The sequence below is a fragment of the Protopterus annectens genome, chromosome 5.part0 (assembly GCF_019279795.1).
Source record: "Protopterus annectens isolate FY-2018-M chromosome 5.part0, PAN1.0, whole genome shotgun sequence".
NCBI lineage: Eukaryota > Metazoa > Chordata > Ceratodontiformes > Protopteridae > Protopterus > Protopterus annectens.
Genome location: NC_056735.1, coordinates 832,079,512 through 832,098,728, shown reverse-complemented (window position 1 = coordinate 832,098,728; position 19,217 = coordinate 832,079,512). Strand labels below are relative to the sequence as shown.

Genomic DNA, 19,217 nt, shown 5'->3' with positions numbered 1-19,217 from the left:
CTGTAAAGTTAACCAGTCCTGTTGTGAAAATTAGTATGTTGTTTTTATTACTTGCATATTTAAAATTTGTAGTTCTTTGATAAATTGGAGGGAGACAAACAAATCCTTTCTGCTCTCAGGAATTAATAATTTCTCTATATATTTTATGGGGAATGTTTTTTTGTGACTATAAATGGTATTAAAAGATCAACCAGATTTTTAAATCTATATTTGCACTAATAGTTTTCCCAAATGAGTCAATGTAATAATTAATCATATGAGTTTTAGTGAGTTTAGTTATGTTATATTGCATACTAATACATAACATGTGCCATGGCAAATTGTTTTTATCTATTTGAAATTTGTTTTGTAAATCAAATTCATTTATTGATATTACAGTTAGTAATTCTTTCCAATTTGCAGAGTAATTTGGACTTATCCAATCTAAGACTGTTTTAGATATCGATGCTTGAATATATGTTTCTATATCAGGAAAGTTTAGTCCTCCCTGTTTCCATTATTCTGTTTCTTTTGGGAAACCATAACAATTTTATTAGGCATGAATTTATTTCTTTAAGTATATTCATTTCTGGTAACAGTTGTATTGCCAAGCCTATATATAGGATCTTGGGCAGTAAAAACATTTTTATTAACTGTATTCTATCTTCAGATGTTAATATTATTTTGTTCCATTTTTCCATAGAGATTTTAATTGTATTCATGATATTATAGTAGTTTTTTTAGACTAATTCATTATTATCCTGGCATAACTCAATTTCTAGATATTTTAAGGTAGATTCTTATTTCCCTATGATGTGATCTCCCTTAGTCTGCAGTTATTTTTTTATTTAAAAATACAAACTTTCATTTTGATTTATTGAATTGGAGTCCTGAAGTAATGTGAAATTTATCAATTAATATATCTAATTCTTCTAATGTCTCTTTTGTATTAGATAATGTTAGTAAGATGTCATCCGCAAATAGTATTACTTTAAAATTGCATTGTTCATAAACATCTATTCCTTTGATTTTTATACTGTTTCAAATTGAATCTGTCAATATTTTAATACGCATAGCAAATAGAATCAGTGACATGGGATATCCTTGTTTATTGCCTTTTGTTATATGTATAGATTCAAAGGTAAAAGGACCTAACTTGACATATATTAATTATTTGTATGTATAATTATTTGTATGTATATGTATATGTATATGTATATGTATATGTATATGCATGTGTGTTTCTTTATTTTCTTTATTAACATAATCTATAAGAGTAATTATTTTTGAATATTGTCATATGTGTGTCTGTGATATATAAATCCAGTTTGATCATTATTTATTGTTTTGGATAGTTGTATTTTCATTCTGTCGGTTAATATTGCCATGAATATCTTATAGTTATTATTTAATAATGATATAGGTCTATATGCGGTACAGGGGTTTGGAGGTTTGTATTCCTTTAGGATTAGTGTGATTAAGGAATATCTCCAAGAGGGTGGTATTAAAGCCTATGACTAAATTTCTAATAGAATTTTATGGAAGAGGGATAGTATCCTTGAAGGAAAAGGTTTATATATTTCCATAATTATGCCATCTACACGTGGAGCTTTATTATTTTACCCTCTTTTATTGTATCTGTAATTTCTTTGTAGGATATGGGTTCTTGCAGATTTAGTTTTAATTAATTTTTCTGGTATTTTTTTTATATTAGAACATTTTTCATCTAGATTTAATTGATCAATATATATATATTTTCTTTTTGGAAATGTTCCATATAGTGATTTCTATAGGCATCAAGAATGTCACCGATATCCAACAGTTTTCCTTTTCTTTTCATGGAAGATACTTTTAATGTTATCAGCTTTAGATTGTATTTTGATTCTTGTGGATAAATTATGTAGATATTTGGGAGAAGTGGCCAAGGTATTCATTTTTAATATTTCTAAAGCTAAACTAGTTTTATGTGTTAGAATTTCATTGTATTTATTAATACTTCTATTTTATTTTTTATCTCCAAATGAATTTGATTTTTTTTTCAGCTTTTACTGCAAAAGTTTGGATTGTAAATCTAATAATTCAGAATCCCATTCTCTGATTTGTTATACCAAGTTAGGGTTTCACCATATATGTAAGCCTTTAATGAGTCCCATATCATTATTTTATTTATCTCTGTGGTGTAATTAATACCTAAGAAGAACTGTAATTCAGATAATAACCAGGGTATGAACTCTTTAATTTTAGTTATATATGCTGGAATTCTGGAGTTAAATATTAATGGTTTGTCCCCATTTTGAATGAAATGATTCTACCCACTTGTTTAACGCTTTTAATATGTAAGCAGCGGTCTTTTATTTGTAGTTTCAGAAATATCAAACATACAGTTACAATCTCCTCCTAATATTAAGATGCCTTTATAATTATTGGAAAATAAATCCAATTGTTTTTTAACAGTTCCTATTCCAATGTCTGGGAACCAATATAGTTTGGCTAGGATCAATAGTATGTTATTATGTTAGCTATTACTAATGCAATAAGGCCTTCTTTATCTTCATACTTATAAATGATTTCTGTGTTAATCACATTTGTTCTCCATAAAATTGTTACCCCTTTTGCCTTTATCTTATAAGTAGATTGGGCCAATATCATATATTCCTAAGGATTCCATTTGTAATTGTCATTTGTTTTGAAATGAGTTTCTTGAAGGAAGAGAATTTGTGCTTTGTTCAGTTTTTAATATTTCAGTAGATTTGATTTCTTGCTAGGATTGTTTAAGCCATTGGTATTTAAAGATAATAAAGTTAAATCCATCTTAGGTTATTTAGACTCTGTATTTTTTGTTTTATATATGTTTGAGCTTTTAAAGGAAACTATCAGTTTTATACTTTGAGTGTTTACCAATAAACTAATGTTTTGGACAGGCATACTACAATTATTTTTTGTGAATTAAATTTAAATTAATAAATGTTAACAAAACTAAGATCCACACTAGCCATGGAATGAAAATCATTCTAATCTGATGGATAAACCTAAGTCCAACAGATTATCACTCATATCTTGACAATCCTGAACATCTGAACATCATAAATTGAATTATCATATGGAGAATGTTTGTAATAGGAATAAGCAATATTTATATTATTTTGAACAGATATAATACTATTGTAGATTAGACAGAATTCTAATACAATATAAATGTCTACTTATTGTACAAGCAATTAATATTTACATGAAAGATAGATGGCAAGCAATTCAATCATAGTAAAGTAGGATGTATAATATATAAAACCTCAGTAAAACTTTATAACACACAGTTATTTAACATACTCACTCTTATTGATGAATTATTTCTAAATGTATTACTTAATATAAATAAATGGTAATAATATCTATGCCTAATGTTTATAATACAATGCATTTAACTGGATATATCAGAAGTTATATTTCATTGTTTGCTAGCATTTAAGTAATCACTTTGTTTATTGCTAACTTACTTAAAGCATCAAGTTTGTTTTATGTGAACATTGATGAAAGTTAGTGCATTTTAATTATCAGTGCATCCCTCTTCCCCCCATTTCCTACACATAAGGATTTTCATATCTGTCAATTCATATTATAAAATGAGTAAAATTATAGATTAAAAACAAAAAATACACGTATTGTGATTAATGATTACAAGTCCCCTTTCCATAGTCATAAATTGCCATTTTATGGCATGTACTGAAAGTTTTTATATTTAAATGGCAGCATTCTATTTTGTGTAATCAGTAAAGGTTAAACTGAGTGAGAGGTCATTGTGTCCCTCTACTCATCACTCATTAGGCCCATAATTGAATACAATGCCCCATTTGGGATGTACCTTACCCGACACCTGCAGCAACTGGAAAGACCCCAAAAGTACCTCACCAAGAGGATCAAGGGACTCAAACAGATGCCCTACGCAGTTAGGCTAAAGAAACTCCAGCTGTATTCAGTTGCTTACCGCCTACTCAGAGGTGATCTGTGCCTGATGTATAAAGCCATGTCCAACCCAGAATTAATGGACATGCTCCAGCTCAGGAAATCCAAATCCCTTAGAGCTACATGCTCCAGGGACTTAAACCTCAGCACAGAAACAAATAGGACATGCTGGAGGAACAGATTCACATCCCAGAGGCTCCCCTCACTCTGGAACAAAATCCCAATCCATGTTAGGCAGAGTCTCTCAATGACCCTCTTCAAGAGAAATCTTGACGAGTGGATGGAAGATCGTAGGTTTACTCCTGGGATTGCTTCTGTGTCCCTACTAGACAGAGGCACAGTAAACTAACCTCAAAAGGGTTATCTTCTGTGACATACTATACAGAGGCACAGTCAACTAATCTAAAAGGGTGACAAAAGTCAAACACACTCTGGCTAGGCTTATAAATGCCCTAGGGCAGATAGCCTAGTATCAACCTATGAACCTATGAACCTATTATTGTCAATTTAATACTATTTGTTCAGAATGTGGTTGCTACATTCTGTGACATTCCTAGTTCAGGCTTCTATTGTTTCCCTTGAACAACTTTATTAGTTTGATGTCATGTGCAAACATTAGTTACCTTGGTAACAGCATAAGTATTATGTATGGTCAAGATGGGCTGCAAAACCACAACTCAAGTTAAAGCAATTATATGACTTGTTATGCACATTTACTTATATAAGAAAACCGTCATGCTTCCTCTTACTGTTCAATATAGTTTATGTCATTTATGACAAGTTAAAACAGTTGTGTTATTATACACAAGCCCATGTTATTAAGCTGACTGTCTATTGTCAATTTAATACTATTTGTTCAGAATATGATTGTTACATTCTGTGACATTTCAAGTTCAGGCTTCTATTGTTTCTCTTGAACAACTTTGTCAGCTTGATGTCATGTATAAAACATTAGTTACCTTGGTAACCACTTAAGTATTACATATGGTCAAAATGGGTTAAGAAAAACTACAATTCAAGTTAAAGCAATTGTATGACTTGTTATGCATATTTACTTATATAAGAAAATTATCATGCTTCCCCTTGATGTTGAATGTAGTGTATGTCATTTATGACAAGTTAAGACAGTACTGTTATTATACAAAAGCCCATGTTATTAAATCCTGGTTTCAATATCTAAATTCAGCAGACTGCTTCATCTTATATGCCGATTATATATATTTTATGTATAGATTTACTAAAATCATACATTACATAACTATTGTGTTTGTTTTTTTTTTTTGTTTTTTGTTTTTTAGCTGTTGCTTAGTTATTTGAGAGACCACAAGCTGTAATGCTTATTCTTATTATTAGCTCCTTCCAAGCATGTTTATATAGTCCATATACTTTAAATTAAGACACCCTTTTAGTTTCTCATTTGTTATAAGTATATTTCCATCCTTACATACACACATATCAGTACTTCAAGTACGGGCAACAATACCCATCCAGTTTTGCCAGAATACCATTCACTAGTTCATGTGGTGTGTTTCTAGGCTGTTCTTAAAATATCCAAACCATTATTTGTCCTGTTCCATTTTACCAGCCTGTTCTATGCAGTGGCCACTATGCCAGCAAACCACTCAACACATATTCCATTCCCACAGATATTTCCACAAAGGAAATCTGATGACTCTCTTGCAGTTCCTGGCACACCCAAACACCCCTAGAGTCAGCTATCCCCATATGCTCAACATGTTTGAGCAAACTCACCTCCCAGACCACTGCAAAGGGTACTGCACAAGATCAAGTGCTCTTAGTCTTTCACAATAACTCAGACTTCCACTCTTATGTAATTCCTTAATGTGTTTGGACCAAAATACATTTTAAGTATAAAATCATGCTTATTTTTAGTTATTTATTCATTCATTTATTTATTTATTTATTTTTGTCAAGAATAAACTTAATGAGCTAAACAAAGTGTTGGGAGCCCATCAATATGTGTGCATGTGGTTAAAAAGAGCCCTTTTATTATTTATATATATATGTATATATATATATATATATATATATATGTGTGTGTGTGTGTGTGCGTCTGTATTTTTTTTAAACCAAAAACTTTATTGCTAAGAATCATATCGGAGGCTCCTCAGAGCTGTCTGTTTACAACATAGCAGAGGCTCGATATGCACCTGAAGCAAAGCATCACTTCACTGCAATTTCAAGCCTAAATTCCTTCCCTTTCAGTGAGACAGTATCCAGGAAAAGAATGGAGAGCAAACAGATAAAAAAAAACCCTCCCAACAAGCCGGCACAACAAAAGATACCACATTTTTCCAGCATTCCCACCTCTCACTCAGCAGATGTATAAACAAACTATTCTCTGCCAAAATATCCCAAATCACAGTTCTATCTACTCCCTTCCCCTGGATCCAGGCTAAAACACCAAATGTCTCTTCCTAATACACAAGCATCAGCAAACCTTGATCACAAGCCACAACCCACAGCTTCCCAGAGGTGAAAACAGCAACATACAACAGCTGCCAGACACAGCTGTATCCACACAAACCGTGTCAGTCTTAATCTAATAACACTCAAAGCTATTATACCTGCCATAATTGATATTAACTATGCTTAGACAGAATAATAATGACATTTGTACTAGCTACCAGACATGGCTCCATCCATGCACACCATATCAGGATTGAACAAACAGCACTCAAAGCTATGATACCTGCCATAATTGATATTAACTATGTTTAGACAGAATAATAATGACATTTGTACTAGCTGCCAAACACAGCTGCACCCATGCACACCATATCAGGATTGATAAAACAACACTCATAGCTGTGATACCTGACATAATTGATATTAACTATATTTAGACAGAATAATGATGACATTTGTACTAAGAGCTTGCTACTATTATTTAACCAGAATATGCATGACATTTCTAAATCATACTTTAACTGAAGAAGGCATTAGTCTCCGTGACAGCATTTTTTTTCAAAACACTCTGTTGTTACTGCTATTATGCATGATGTTAATTTGTTACATTTGAGTCTGGACTCTGATGAATGCTACCTTGTTGAATTAGTTAATTAATTACTTAAATTATTATAAGTAAAATCAATGCAAAATGAACAAGATACATATTTATTGAGTTCAAGTAGGGGAATAGAAACTTCTAATTTTATATTATATGTTGCTTTGTTTGGCATATATATTATGTAAATAGTAACCTATCTTGACCTACCTTTGTGAAGAATTATTGGACTCCTTGAACATTCTGAATAAATCATAACTGTTTCTCAGTTGTTTAAGAAACCCCCCTTTTTAAAATAAAAATAGATAAGTGATGTACCATATCAGTTGATACATTGAGAGATGTAGTTGTAAGAGTAATTTTTTTGGGACAGCTATCTTGGAATCATATTTTGTTTCTTCTTTCTAGTATCAGTCCAAGGATTTGTTTCTTTTATTCTTTTAAGAGTAGGGACCATCCATTCCATTTCTTCTGAGATAGTCACTATATTGTTGTTTTTGATGAATATAGTAGCTTCTTGTAAGTCATTAACAGTTCTCATCTCATTAGAAAAAAGTATTTTTATCTTGGCTAGAAAGGCCAGTTGTGCTTTAATGTTTTGTTTTAACAGTTTTATTATTGGCCAGACTTTTTTTTCCTTTGTTCTAGCATTCTGGAAGTATAATCATTATCAAACCTTATCAGGCTTTGATTGTATTTTAAGGGTGATTGTCTCCAAGAAGATTTTAATATTATTCCCTTGTCCAGAAATGAAAGAATTCTTATAAATATGGATCTAGGGGGTATTTGTTGCATTAGTAGCAGGTTTCCACAGTGCTCTATGCACCCTTTCAATTCCAAATGAAAGTCCCTCTTTCACGTCTAAAAATTCATGAATCCAGGTTGTTAAGAATGAAATAATGTCTTCTCCTTCAGTGTTTTCAAGAAGACCAAAGATCCTTATGTTATTTCTCCTTTCCCTGTTTTCTAAGTCATCTATTTTGCTAAGCAGCCATGTATTTTGTTTAAGCAGAAATTCTTTTTGGAATTCTTCCTCCCTTCAATGTCATTTAGAGAAGTCTCTATTTTTGTTATTTTTGTATGGTGTTGCTGTAAATGGTTCCTTAAGTGTAGCAGTCTGTTTTTGAGAATTTAATTTGAGGTTTTCTAAGTAATTTTTAAAACCACCCATCTTTACAGATAGTTCCTGTAAGGTAGATGTCATCAATTGCACTTCTTTTTTTCAAAGCAGCGTCTGGATGAGAATTCCTTGAGTTGTTTATATTCTGTGACATAATATATCTCCAAGTTACTTGACAGGAAAACTTTTGTATATCTCCACCAAAATTGATATTTATGTAGTTTAGTAGCTTATAGATTTCTGATGTTTTAAACTTGAAAATAATGACATTTTCCTATATTATCATACTAGTTTATGGAGCTCTCAAAATTCACTGCTCTCAGTTGGCCATCTAGGCTACGCCCCCATGTATTTGTAATTCTGATGTGAGCGAGGTACATGCTGTTACATCACACACCAGGTTGTGGACTTCACACCTATGAGTGTACCTATTTAGCAGGTTGTCCATCATTGCACCACTCCATTTGCTGTGGTCCTTAGACGGTTTATGTTGCTATATGTTATTATGATGCTACATGTGGGCCTGGCTGTAATACCATCACAGATTGACATCTGCACAGGCCCAAATATGACAATCAGAGAAAGGCCCACACATGGGGACAGGGTGTTAATACTATTCTGCCAAACAGAGACAGTTGGGAGACCAGTTTGGTAATTGCTAGTTGGCTGTTTTGGGTTTGACATCTGCTTCCCCACTGTCTTGCTGTTTTGACATGACCCTTTCTTGTTTTGCAAATAGATGGCAGGCACATGCAATGTTGGGACAAGCAGAACAGCTATACAAGGCATACTTGTGCTCCTTCTGTGACAATCTGTGTCATTCTAGGGTATGGCTGTTGGCCAGTGACATGTTAGTGCTGATACAGAAAGGTGGCAGGCTTTTATCCACTGGCAATACACTGACCTTCAGGTACCTGCTGTCCTACTAGGCACCATACCTCTCAACTTCTGAGAGCCAGACATCTGGACAAAGCCATAAGTGATTGGGGGACAGAGGCCTAAATATAAGAACCATTTTTTAAGTATTGGCCTTACAATCCTAGAAATGTGGTTCAAAAACAGATTTTGCATTAGCATGCATGTTTCTATAGGGTAAGGTCTTACACTACAATCTGTCATTATTTTCTGATCTTAGTCTTGTGTGATTTTCCAATGAATTGCCAGACAACCACTGTTTCATGTTATACAGACCACACTTATGATGCAAACCTCTGGACATTCTGCAGTAAGTCTGTACAGTTGAGAGGTATGGTAGGCACTGTGTAGGTTATTCCAAGCTGTGTACTGTACATATGTGCAGCCCCCTGTCTGTGACCTGTACAGCTTTACTACATTAACAGTTATTGACATCTGGACAGTGTATACAACTCCTACATACGTGTAGCTGACCTACAGAATACTTGTCACTGCAGTTCTTGGAACATGGCACAGTCAAAGACAGCACTGTACCTAGGCCAGTACAACAAAACATCCAGGAGTAAGTGCTGGCCACATCCTGACAGAATTAACCACAGATATACATAGCTCAAGTTATCATGTTGATTAGGAAAGCCCTGGCAATGTGTGCTCTGCTGCTATTTTCCTGAAAACATATGTGTTACAGCATTTCCATGGGAATATGGGTGTGGGAGGTACACCTGTCAACTGTACACATTTGCACAGACTGTGCCGATATTTGCTTTACATTTTGGTTCCATTTAGCATAGTATTGTGCCCTGTTTAGGAGATTAGAGGCATATCACTAAAGACCACAGGTCAGATAGTAATGACATGCATTTGAGTTTTAGACTTCTTACCCTTCAGAGCCTTACTGCAACTGCATGATCTGTGGGGCTATCACTGTGTTAGTCTGTAGGGAGATATTTCATCATTGTCGCCTTTTGTGGCTTTTGCCAGACATTTCTTTATGGTTCTCTATGGTGTGACCTATGACCCCCATTAAGTTGGTCCCCCACAAAAACTGCAGTGGGATTTGTCATCTTGGGTACTACTGCATAGTGTGGGGAGGCCAGTACCGAACAAACATTTCCTGGGGTTCCAGATAGCAGTCAGTTGTCTGCTACTATCCTAGTAGTTCAACCCATTCCCTTGCATGCATGCAGCAATACCATAGATATGCTATCAGAACATACTAATCCATTCATTTATTGTTAAGAAGACTGACTTACCATGTGCTAGCAGCAGTTGTGAGGACAGTGCTTGAGGGCTGCCTATGTCGTATGCATGCAGTACACTGCCTATACATGGTAAGGCACAGGTAGTGTGATGTGTGTGGCATCCATTTTACTGTGTATGCAAGTTGGAGAGAGGTGTCAGTCCCTGGGACCCTACAGTGTCAGTGTGTGTGCTATGCGTTGCCTCTTTGCCAAGGCCAGGGCATACTGGACACGCCTCCATCTGCCTACAGGAGCTGGTTCAGGGGTTCCTCCTCTGAGTGCCTCTGTGTTTGTGGGGACTTTGGCAATGGTGGGGGGGCTGATAAGTCCTTCCCCATACCGTTCCTACTTTAGCTGTTTCCACAGGATCATATTGAGTAGCATAGCACATACTATGAATATATGTGCACATGTGGCTGGAGGGTACCGCAGGGCTCCACCAGATATGTCAAGGCAGTGGAACTGTGACTTGAGCATCCCAAACACATGCTCTATAATGATCCTCATTTGTGCATGTGCCTCATTATGGCATTCTTGAGTGGGTGTGTGTGGATTTCTGATGGGAGTCATCATCCACGGCTCTAGTGCATAGCCAGCATCCCCCACCAGATGGCCATAGAGGATTTCCATTCGTCAAATCCCTGGTACAGCTGTGAGGAATGCCAGATATAGGAGTCATGAGAGCTTCCAGGGCTGCCAGCACACACATATATGATAATGCCCTGGGCATTGCACATGACCTGGCAGATAATAGAGTTAAAGTCCTTATGGTTTATGTAGACCCTACCCTATTCCCTGGGGGGTGCTTTGATGTGGATGTGTGTGCAGTCTATGGCAATCAGAACCTCCAGGTAGTCTGCTACATGGTGGAAGAGGTACATGTTGCTGGTCCTCTCCTCACATGTGCTGGGGAAGTAAATGTGCTCACCGGCATCTAGGAACTGGTAGAGTACCCTGGATGCAGATCCCTGTGAGACACCCATGATGTCCCCATAGGTTTTTGGAAAGTACCAGTAGCTAGTGTCCTAAGGCTACACATACCTCAGTATTCTCTGAGATGGGTTCCCCTCTGTTGGCTCTGAGTCTGAGGTGAGGCCAGCACAGCTCGATGAGTTGCTGAAGTATGTCCCTGTCTACCCTGTTGTGCTTTACTATCTCCAGATTATGTAGCCCCTGGTAGGTTACTCTGAGTCTGAACACTCTTCTCCTCCTCCTCAGTCTGGGGAAGTTACCAGAATTACCCTCCTCACCACCCTCAACCTCTAGCACATACTAATGTATCAAAGCAACAGCAGCCCCTAACATTTTCTCGGCTAAAATTCTCCAGAGTGTGTACACCACTGGTGTAGAGTTTGTGAGAAAAAACAGACAGAAAGGTGTTTGCACAGTTTGTACTGTTGTGCTGCAGATGCTGCCTGTATGATTGGCTGGCTATGATACATTCCACCTGCCTGCTGTATTATTGGTACTTGATTGCTTTTATTCTATTTCTTTTCATTTTTTTCCCCTTCTGATTTCTGCCCCTTTTAAGCCCCAAGTTCCGCCACACAAACCCAGTGCCCAAATGTGAACAGTTCTGCTATTTCTGGGGGGGGCGGGGTTGTTTTTTTTTTGTTTTTGTTTTTTTTGGACCAGGTAGGTGCCACACAAACCTGTTTAGCTAAAGTAAATACTTTGAAGCAGAAATGGCCCTCCTTGGATGTGAACACGCTCTTCATTTCATGGAATAAGTCATTAAAGTCTCAGACACACACCCCTTTGCTTAGCTGTGCTTAGCTAAGCTCAAATGGGAGCTGTGGAGCTCCAATGTGCTTACACCAAGCATTAAACACCCCCTTTTCATGTCAGCTGCTTCTCCTGCTTACTCCACTGCCTTATAGCTCCTACATGGTTAGGTGCAGCTAGAGAATAGTCTCCCATTTAGTGATTCAGTAAAATTTGCTCATTTGCATACCCCACTGCCTTAGTCCCTTTTTACACCACTACACCAGAGCCTTTTTCCTTAGCAACTAGTGTTACCTGTTATTATTTTGATTCTGTATGCCATATACTATAATGGCAAAACGCAGATTTCACTTAAAATTGTCTTTTCAGCTTTTCTTTTTTTTTTATTTTTGGCAAGATCCTGTTTGTGCACCACTGTGCTATATTTAAATGGCCAAAATAACATTTAATTTTTATAATTTTGCAAATCTTTTCTATGCCAATGGCTATATTTTCCCCATTGGCATGCCTATTGATTATAATACATGCTTTACTTTGAGCTGTCATGAATCCATTTTGATTTTTGCAGAAATGTACTTGGTTAGTAACGAAATGCATTTCTGCACCTCATACTGTTCTTGCACAGATGCCTGTCTGTCTACTGAATCACTAATTCAACTCATTTGCATGGTTTTCACCAGCAAATGGGGTAATTAGCATTTTTCAGTGCTGTTCATGCAAGAATATTGCTGGCAGGCTTGTGCACGCCCCTCAGCCTTGTTTACTGGATCGCTCAGCTGCCATATTCCATGCAGGGAGCTGCTGCACTATTCCTGCATGGAAAAAAATGGCTTATTGAATCCCAGGGTTAATTCCACATTTCTGAAATAAAAATATTCTAAAAATCGCTACCACTAGTTGACTACTGGGAACTTAGTAGGCAATTGCTCTCTAGTTTTTAGTAATCATGCCTTCCCACTGTGTTAATAACTCCTGTACTTAGTTTAACCATTTTGGACAACATGACATTACGATCTCCTGTGGTCATTGCCATGCTGAGAAAATTATTCAAAGAGTCTTAATACTTACAGACCTGTGTAACTGTTTTATGAATCAGAATATGCTTTTATAATTGTTAAACTGATTTTTCAATGTGCTGTACTGGTTAGTGCAAATGTACATAATTCTTTAAGCCTTGTTGTGATCTTACTCCATATCTCTTGATACTGAATGGCAAGTGTTTAAAAAGTTAGTTATAATGGATGAAAATAGTTAGCTTCTTATATGTATTCTCTGATGCACAATTTATCGATGTCTGAATAATAGGGGAACCATGACCTATCTCTAGCACTAGCCCAGCACTTAATGGGTGGAATGTAAAGAATTCACTAATGTAATGGACACCAGTTTAAATCCAAGATTAAGCACATGGACACACTAATATTTCAAACAACTACAAGTAACTCTTGGTGTGAGATACATTTTGAGCTGCGACATTTATTTGGGATGTAGCAGTAAATTTGATCCAGTAGACTAAGTCTATGCTTCCAAAGAGATAACATATAGAATTAACAGAAAAGGCATCCCAGCCATGAACTGAACAGCAGCAACAATGTGCCTCAGCCAGCTAAAATTGTTCACATTGATTTAATTTTTTTAGTTTCAGCAATATTTCACAAGTACTATTTTCAATGTCTGCCTATATAAGAAAGGTAAGCATTCTAATACAGCTCAGAATAGTTGCCAAATATTTCCTACTATGCAGGAGAAAGTGATATTCAAGTAATGGATACTGGTTATCCACTTCATTAAGTTACACTGACAGATTGCATTTACTCATTTTTCAGATCATAGACAGCAAATCACTATAAAGTCATTTATATTATCCTGCAATGCTCGATAGCAATTACAGCACGGGAGACAATTTGGGATTTCTACTGACTGGTTTCCCTGGACTTGAAAACATACAGCACTGGTTTGCTGGTCCTTTTTCCATAACGCTACTAATAGCATGTTTTGGTAACATAGCACTTCTTTTCATTATAGCTACAGAACAAAGCCTCCATGAGCCCATGTACTACTTTATTTTCATGTTATCAGCTGCAGATCTTGCTGTTGCCCTTATTCTTTTACCTAAGCTTCTAAATGTGTTATGGTTCGGCTCACAGTATTTAAGTTATAATGCTTGCATTGTGCAACTATTTTTTATTTCCTTTTTTACTGCACTGGAGTCATCCATGTTAGTACTAATGGCTTATGACCGTTATGTAGCAGTGTGTAATCCTCTTAGATACAAAACAATAATGGAAAATCAGTTTGTATTAAAAATAATGTGTTTTGCTGCAGTTAGGTGTCTTTGTATGACACTACCTTTTCCAGTGCTTGCTAACATTTTGCCATATTGTGGAGTAAGTATTATCCAGAATGTATACTGTGATTATCTTTCAGTAATCAGAGCAGCATGTGGCCATACAGTCATTAGTGACATCTATGGCTATATTTTTATAGTCTTATCAGATGTGCCTGATGTAACTTTGATTGGGTTGTCCTATTATAAGATTTTCAGAATTGTATTAAAATCAGGTTCAAGAGTAGCTTACCAGAAAGCATTTAATACTTGTAGTCCACATTTTTGTGTAATTTCAATTTTTTATTTTTGGGGACTTCTGTCAGTAATTATTATAGATTTCAGAAGGGAATTTCCAGAATACTTGCATGTATTGTATTCAGTTCTAAGTTTTACAGTACCATTCACATTAAACCCTATTATATATGGTATAAAAGCAAAAGAGATCAGAAGAGTAATATTAAAATTGTTAAGGAGTTATTAATGTTATTTTAGCAGGACACTGAGTAAAAAATTGCTTACTTATGAAACAATTGTTTCTCTTATCATTATCTATTCATTTTATAAGATACTTTTAAAATGCTTAATATTGTTCTTATATCCTTCACTTAAACTGCAAATTTAAGCAAATGTATTTGAAGATACTGCTACTGTAAATTTATCCCTCACAGCATAGACTGCACTTGTGCTAATTATGCAGATACTTAGGTAACCTTAGCTAGAGAATACTTTGTGTACTATCTGTTTAAGTGTGATCATTTCCACAATACAAATTTCCAATTGTGCTTGACAGTGTTGTTTATTTATATATTAATTTACTGTGTGTGTGTGTGTGTGTGTGTGTGTGTGTGTGTGTGTGTGTGTGTGTGTGTGTGTGTTTGTGCGCGTGTGTGTGTTGTGCATGCATGTATGCATGCATTCCTTACTCTTTAAATTTGATCTGAAATAAAAAATTATGTTTAATTAAATTAATATCAACAGTAACTATAAGGGTTGGTAGATTGTCATGTAGGGTTCTATTTTTAGTGTGGGATTTCATAGCTTTTTTGTGGTTAACCACTAAGACTGCCACTACACATATATGCAAATAAGCTAGGTACAGTTTATTCACACAGACTATGGAAAGCAAAAGTATTTTGAAACAAAAATCATGGCTGTTTATGGCAAAAGCATAAAGTGCCCAGTTTTAAGTATTGAGTACTTATGAAGTATTACATGAAAGCTGTTGGTTGCGGATACCTTTTTATGTATTTGGTTACAGTGGAGTGATGCAGCTGGGCAGGCACACTTAAAAGACATAAGGCAAGTGGCAGATTGTGCAGCTTTTATTATTAACATTTAAATAAAATAGAGGGCTTTAACGTGTTTTTATAGGGATATCCTTATGTGGACACCCTTTTATCCGATTTAAAGAATGGAAACAGGGTGATAAGAAAGATTGGAAAATGGAAGACTCAACAAGAGGGAGGCACAAAAGGAATACATCAAGGGGGTTGTTCTGGATCAGTTGGGTGAGGAGGGGCACTATGTTTTTTTGTTGGAATAGACGCCTCATTTTTTTCAAGATTTTTTATACAAGAGGGTAGTATGAATAGGAAATAGGTAAGAGGGAGCAGGAGAAAGGATAAGGTTAGAAGTGGTGATGAGAAATACTGCCAGCAAGAGTCCCAAATCCACAGAGTCTGAAATGTTTCCACTGCCAGTTCGTGTTGCAGTATAAGACCCCAGTGCAGAGGAGGGTAGGCGTCTATGATGTCATGATGATCAACAACAACCGAGGCAGCGAGTCGTCCAATGCACTGAATAGTAGCCTCAAATGGCTGAAGCCATCTGCCCATGATTTGTTCCAGTATGTCATCAGCCAAGTCCTGACACCTCTGTTTAATGAGACTTTCCAGGCTGCCCAAATTCCAGAAAGCTTGCAGGACATGCCACTGCCAGAACACTGCAATGACATCCATGGTTGAGCAGAGTGTGAACATTCCATAAACTGAGATATACACATCTGTGCTACCCCTGAGGAATTTTGATCTGTAGAACATTTTACATAAATGGGAAAGAAAGAAAATAAAGAAGGAGAAAGGAACACATCATTACAATAAGAAAAACAGAGAAAAAGGAGGAAGAGAGACAAAGGAGAAAATGCACCCAATAAATTCACACATAATGTTACACAACATTCAGTTTCTTACTTTAAAACAGCTTTTGTTTTCATAAATGTTTATTGACGTAAACGAATGTACAGGAAGTATTTATGCATACATGGAACTATTGATTTGGGAAAAACTTATGTGCACTTGGAAAGAAGTATATGAGAATTCTTTATGCATACTTGTGATGAAATGATATGGGAAATGTTTATGCATACTTGGGAATAAAGAGTGTATTGCTATCAAGTTTTGGTGGGAATTTCATGTTACAGTCTACTATACTAACATAAATGATCATATTTTTGCCTAACATGCATTTCTTTGCAATATTGTACTGAAACTAAACTTAATGAGTACTTACATCTTATAAAATTAAAGATGGAATACAGCAGTTATATATTAACATATATTTTAAATTTGGTTACAGTACTGAATGCACTGTATTGCTGTAGTTACTATCCTTTATAAATTGTTTGTTTATATACATTAATGAAGTTGGTTAAGTGCAGGATTATATTTGGTTGCAATAATGCACTGAATACACTGTCACCATCTTTAATAAATTATTTATATTTACATACATATTTATATTAATGTAATCAGTTAAAGAAGGAATACTGTTTACTACTTCATTCATGTTTAACAATAGCTTCAACCAGTCTAAGGAATACTGTTTACTACTTCATTCATGTTTAACAATAGCTTCAACCAGTCTAACTATACTTTTACACTTCTGACACCTATTAGAATTGATATCATCATTGGCTAGAAAGAGAAGACAAAAGGCAACTGTTGTTTCCTGTATCTCACCTCTTTTTTCTGTAACATTACTGATATAGTTACTTCCAATATGCAAGGCCTTTCATTCACTGCTGTACTTGCTTTCTATGCATTTGTTTAAATACTTATTATTACATGAATTTTCATACTTTGCCAATCTTTCCTTTAATGGGCGTTCTAAGTAAATTGCTACACTTTTATAGATGTGAGCATGTTGTCTGTTTGGCAGACTGGTGTTTTAAATGCTATTCATTGCAGGTAACAGTCTGTGAATGTAGTTCAGGCAGATGGTATACACATATAGAAAAAAGTTTAGCAATTCAAGGAAGATTTCTATTCCTTAGCTATACCTTTACTTTCGTACAAGACCGTGTGCTTTGATAGTTTACCGCCTAATAGCTGAAAGCATATAAGCTAATGGTTTGCAAATGCATACAGAAGTAAATCAACTTGTCATTTCTCGCTAAAGTATGTGTCGATCATTCACTTGCTGCTGCAACCTCTAACCCCTCCACTGACCTCCACTCTGACAATGGTGTGGTGCATGTTTGATGTCAGCCATCTTGTACATGCTAAGAATATAGTGGAATAAATGACTCTCTTTTACAATTACTATATTACTAAACATTTCTTTGGCCTACACAAACAACATATTTTCTATACAAAGACCACCTGCATAAACTTTAACTACTACCTAATGTAATGCAATAGTAAATGAAATTATGAGGAATGACTTGAGTATTTTTTAAGATCTGAAAAATATTATAAATATTGTAAATTAATATAAAACACTTCATAATTATGCAAACTTAGTGAGTTTACTTAACAAAATGTTTTGATTTAATTATATGAGGGAAATAGTGCAATAAATTTGGCATTTATAAATGGAAAATCATGACAGCAACATTGGAAATGATTAGTGATCACTGAGAAAATCAATTTTGGTGTCATGAAGGGATTCCACATACATGGTAGAAATGCAATGTTTAAATTGTGAAGTATTGAAGTAATAAGGATGTGCTGTGGGCTAAAACAATATATCTTTACTTGTAGATTTCTGAACATCCCAGAAGGATGAAAATGACAATGGTATGAATAGAAGACAGTGGTAGGGGCTAGGGGAGGGAAGAATCTGTTAATCTATCTGTTTTCCTGTTGTGAATGCATTTATGATACTGCAGACCTCACTAGAGCACAACTTTATTTTGTTGGACTGAGATTGTGTGCATGTATATAATTATTGGGTTAGTATCACATAACATTTATATATGAAAATAGCAGGTACACATTCATTGCAGTGTTTGACTGATGACTACAACCAACAGTTATTTTTTTTTTTAGTATGACTGTAGCATATTTTTATGTGAAGTAATGATGCAGATCAAGGGATCAAGGCAGAGATAAGGTGACTTCATTAATGTAGTGCAAGAAGAGAGAAAATTATATGGTAGGACATGCTAGAGCCAAGGTGAACGTGAATGGCATTGCCCATACCAGTAGTAAGGGGCCTTCATTAATTATCCCTTTACCACCAGATGAGGAACATCTCTTTTCCATTTATGGAGATGACTATTGCATGGATGATGATGGCACTGGAATAATCAGAGGTGGTTTGGGCACTGTCTACAGCCAACTTCTGAAGGACCAACCAACCATCTGATCAGCAAGGTTGATTTAAAACAGTAACATTCATTTTTATAGAAAAGTGAATGGTGGCAGGGGATGATTATGTTAAACATGTGGCAATTGCTATTAGCAGGTGAATCTTCAACATCTACACAGAATGACAATGGAGGCAGAGTGTGTATGTGTGTGAGAGTGTGTGTGTGTGTGTGTGTGGCAAGTCACCCACAAACATTACTAAGCACACAGTAATGAATGCTATTAATTTATTTGTAATGATGTCAAATAATTTGTCACAGGGTCAGCAGCAGAAATAGACAGTTCTACTATACCACTGAATTTGGATGTGATCATTATCACTTTATCGAAA

General features: G+C 35.4%; 1 protein-coding gene across 1 annotated transcript; it reads left to right on the top strand.

Moving 5' to 3' along the window:
• The first annotated feature begins 13,839 nt into the window (after positions 1 to 13,839).
• Positions 13,840 to 14,778, top strand: LOC122802235 (olfactory receptor 52E4-like). Its single transcript, XM_044071893.1, has one exon. It carries the CDS (start codon positions 13,840 to 13,842, stop codon positions 14,776 to 14,778), a length of 939 nt encoding a protein of 312 aa, XP_043927828.1.
• Positions 14,779 to 19,217: the final 4,439 nt, after the last annotated feature.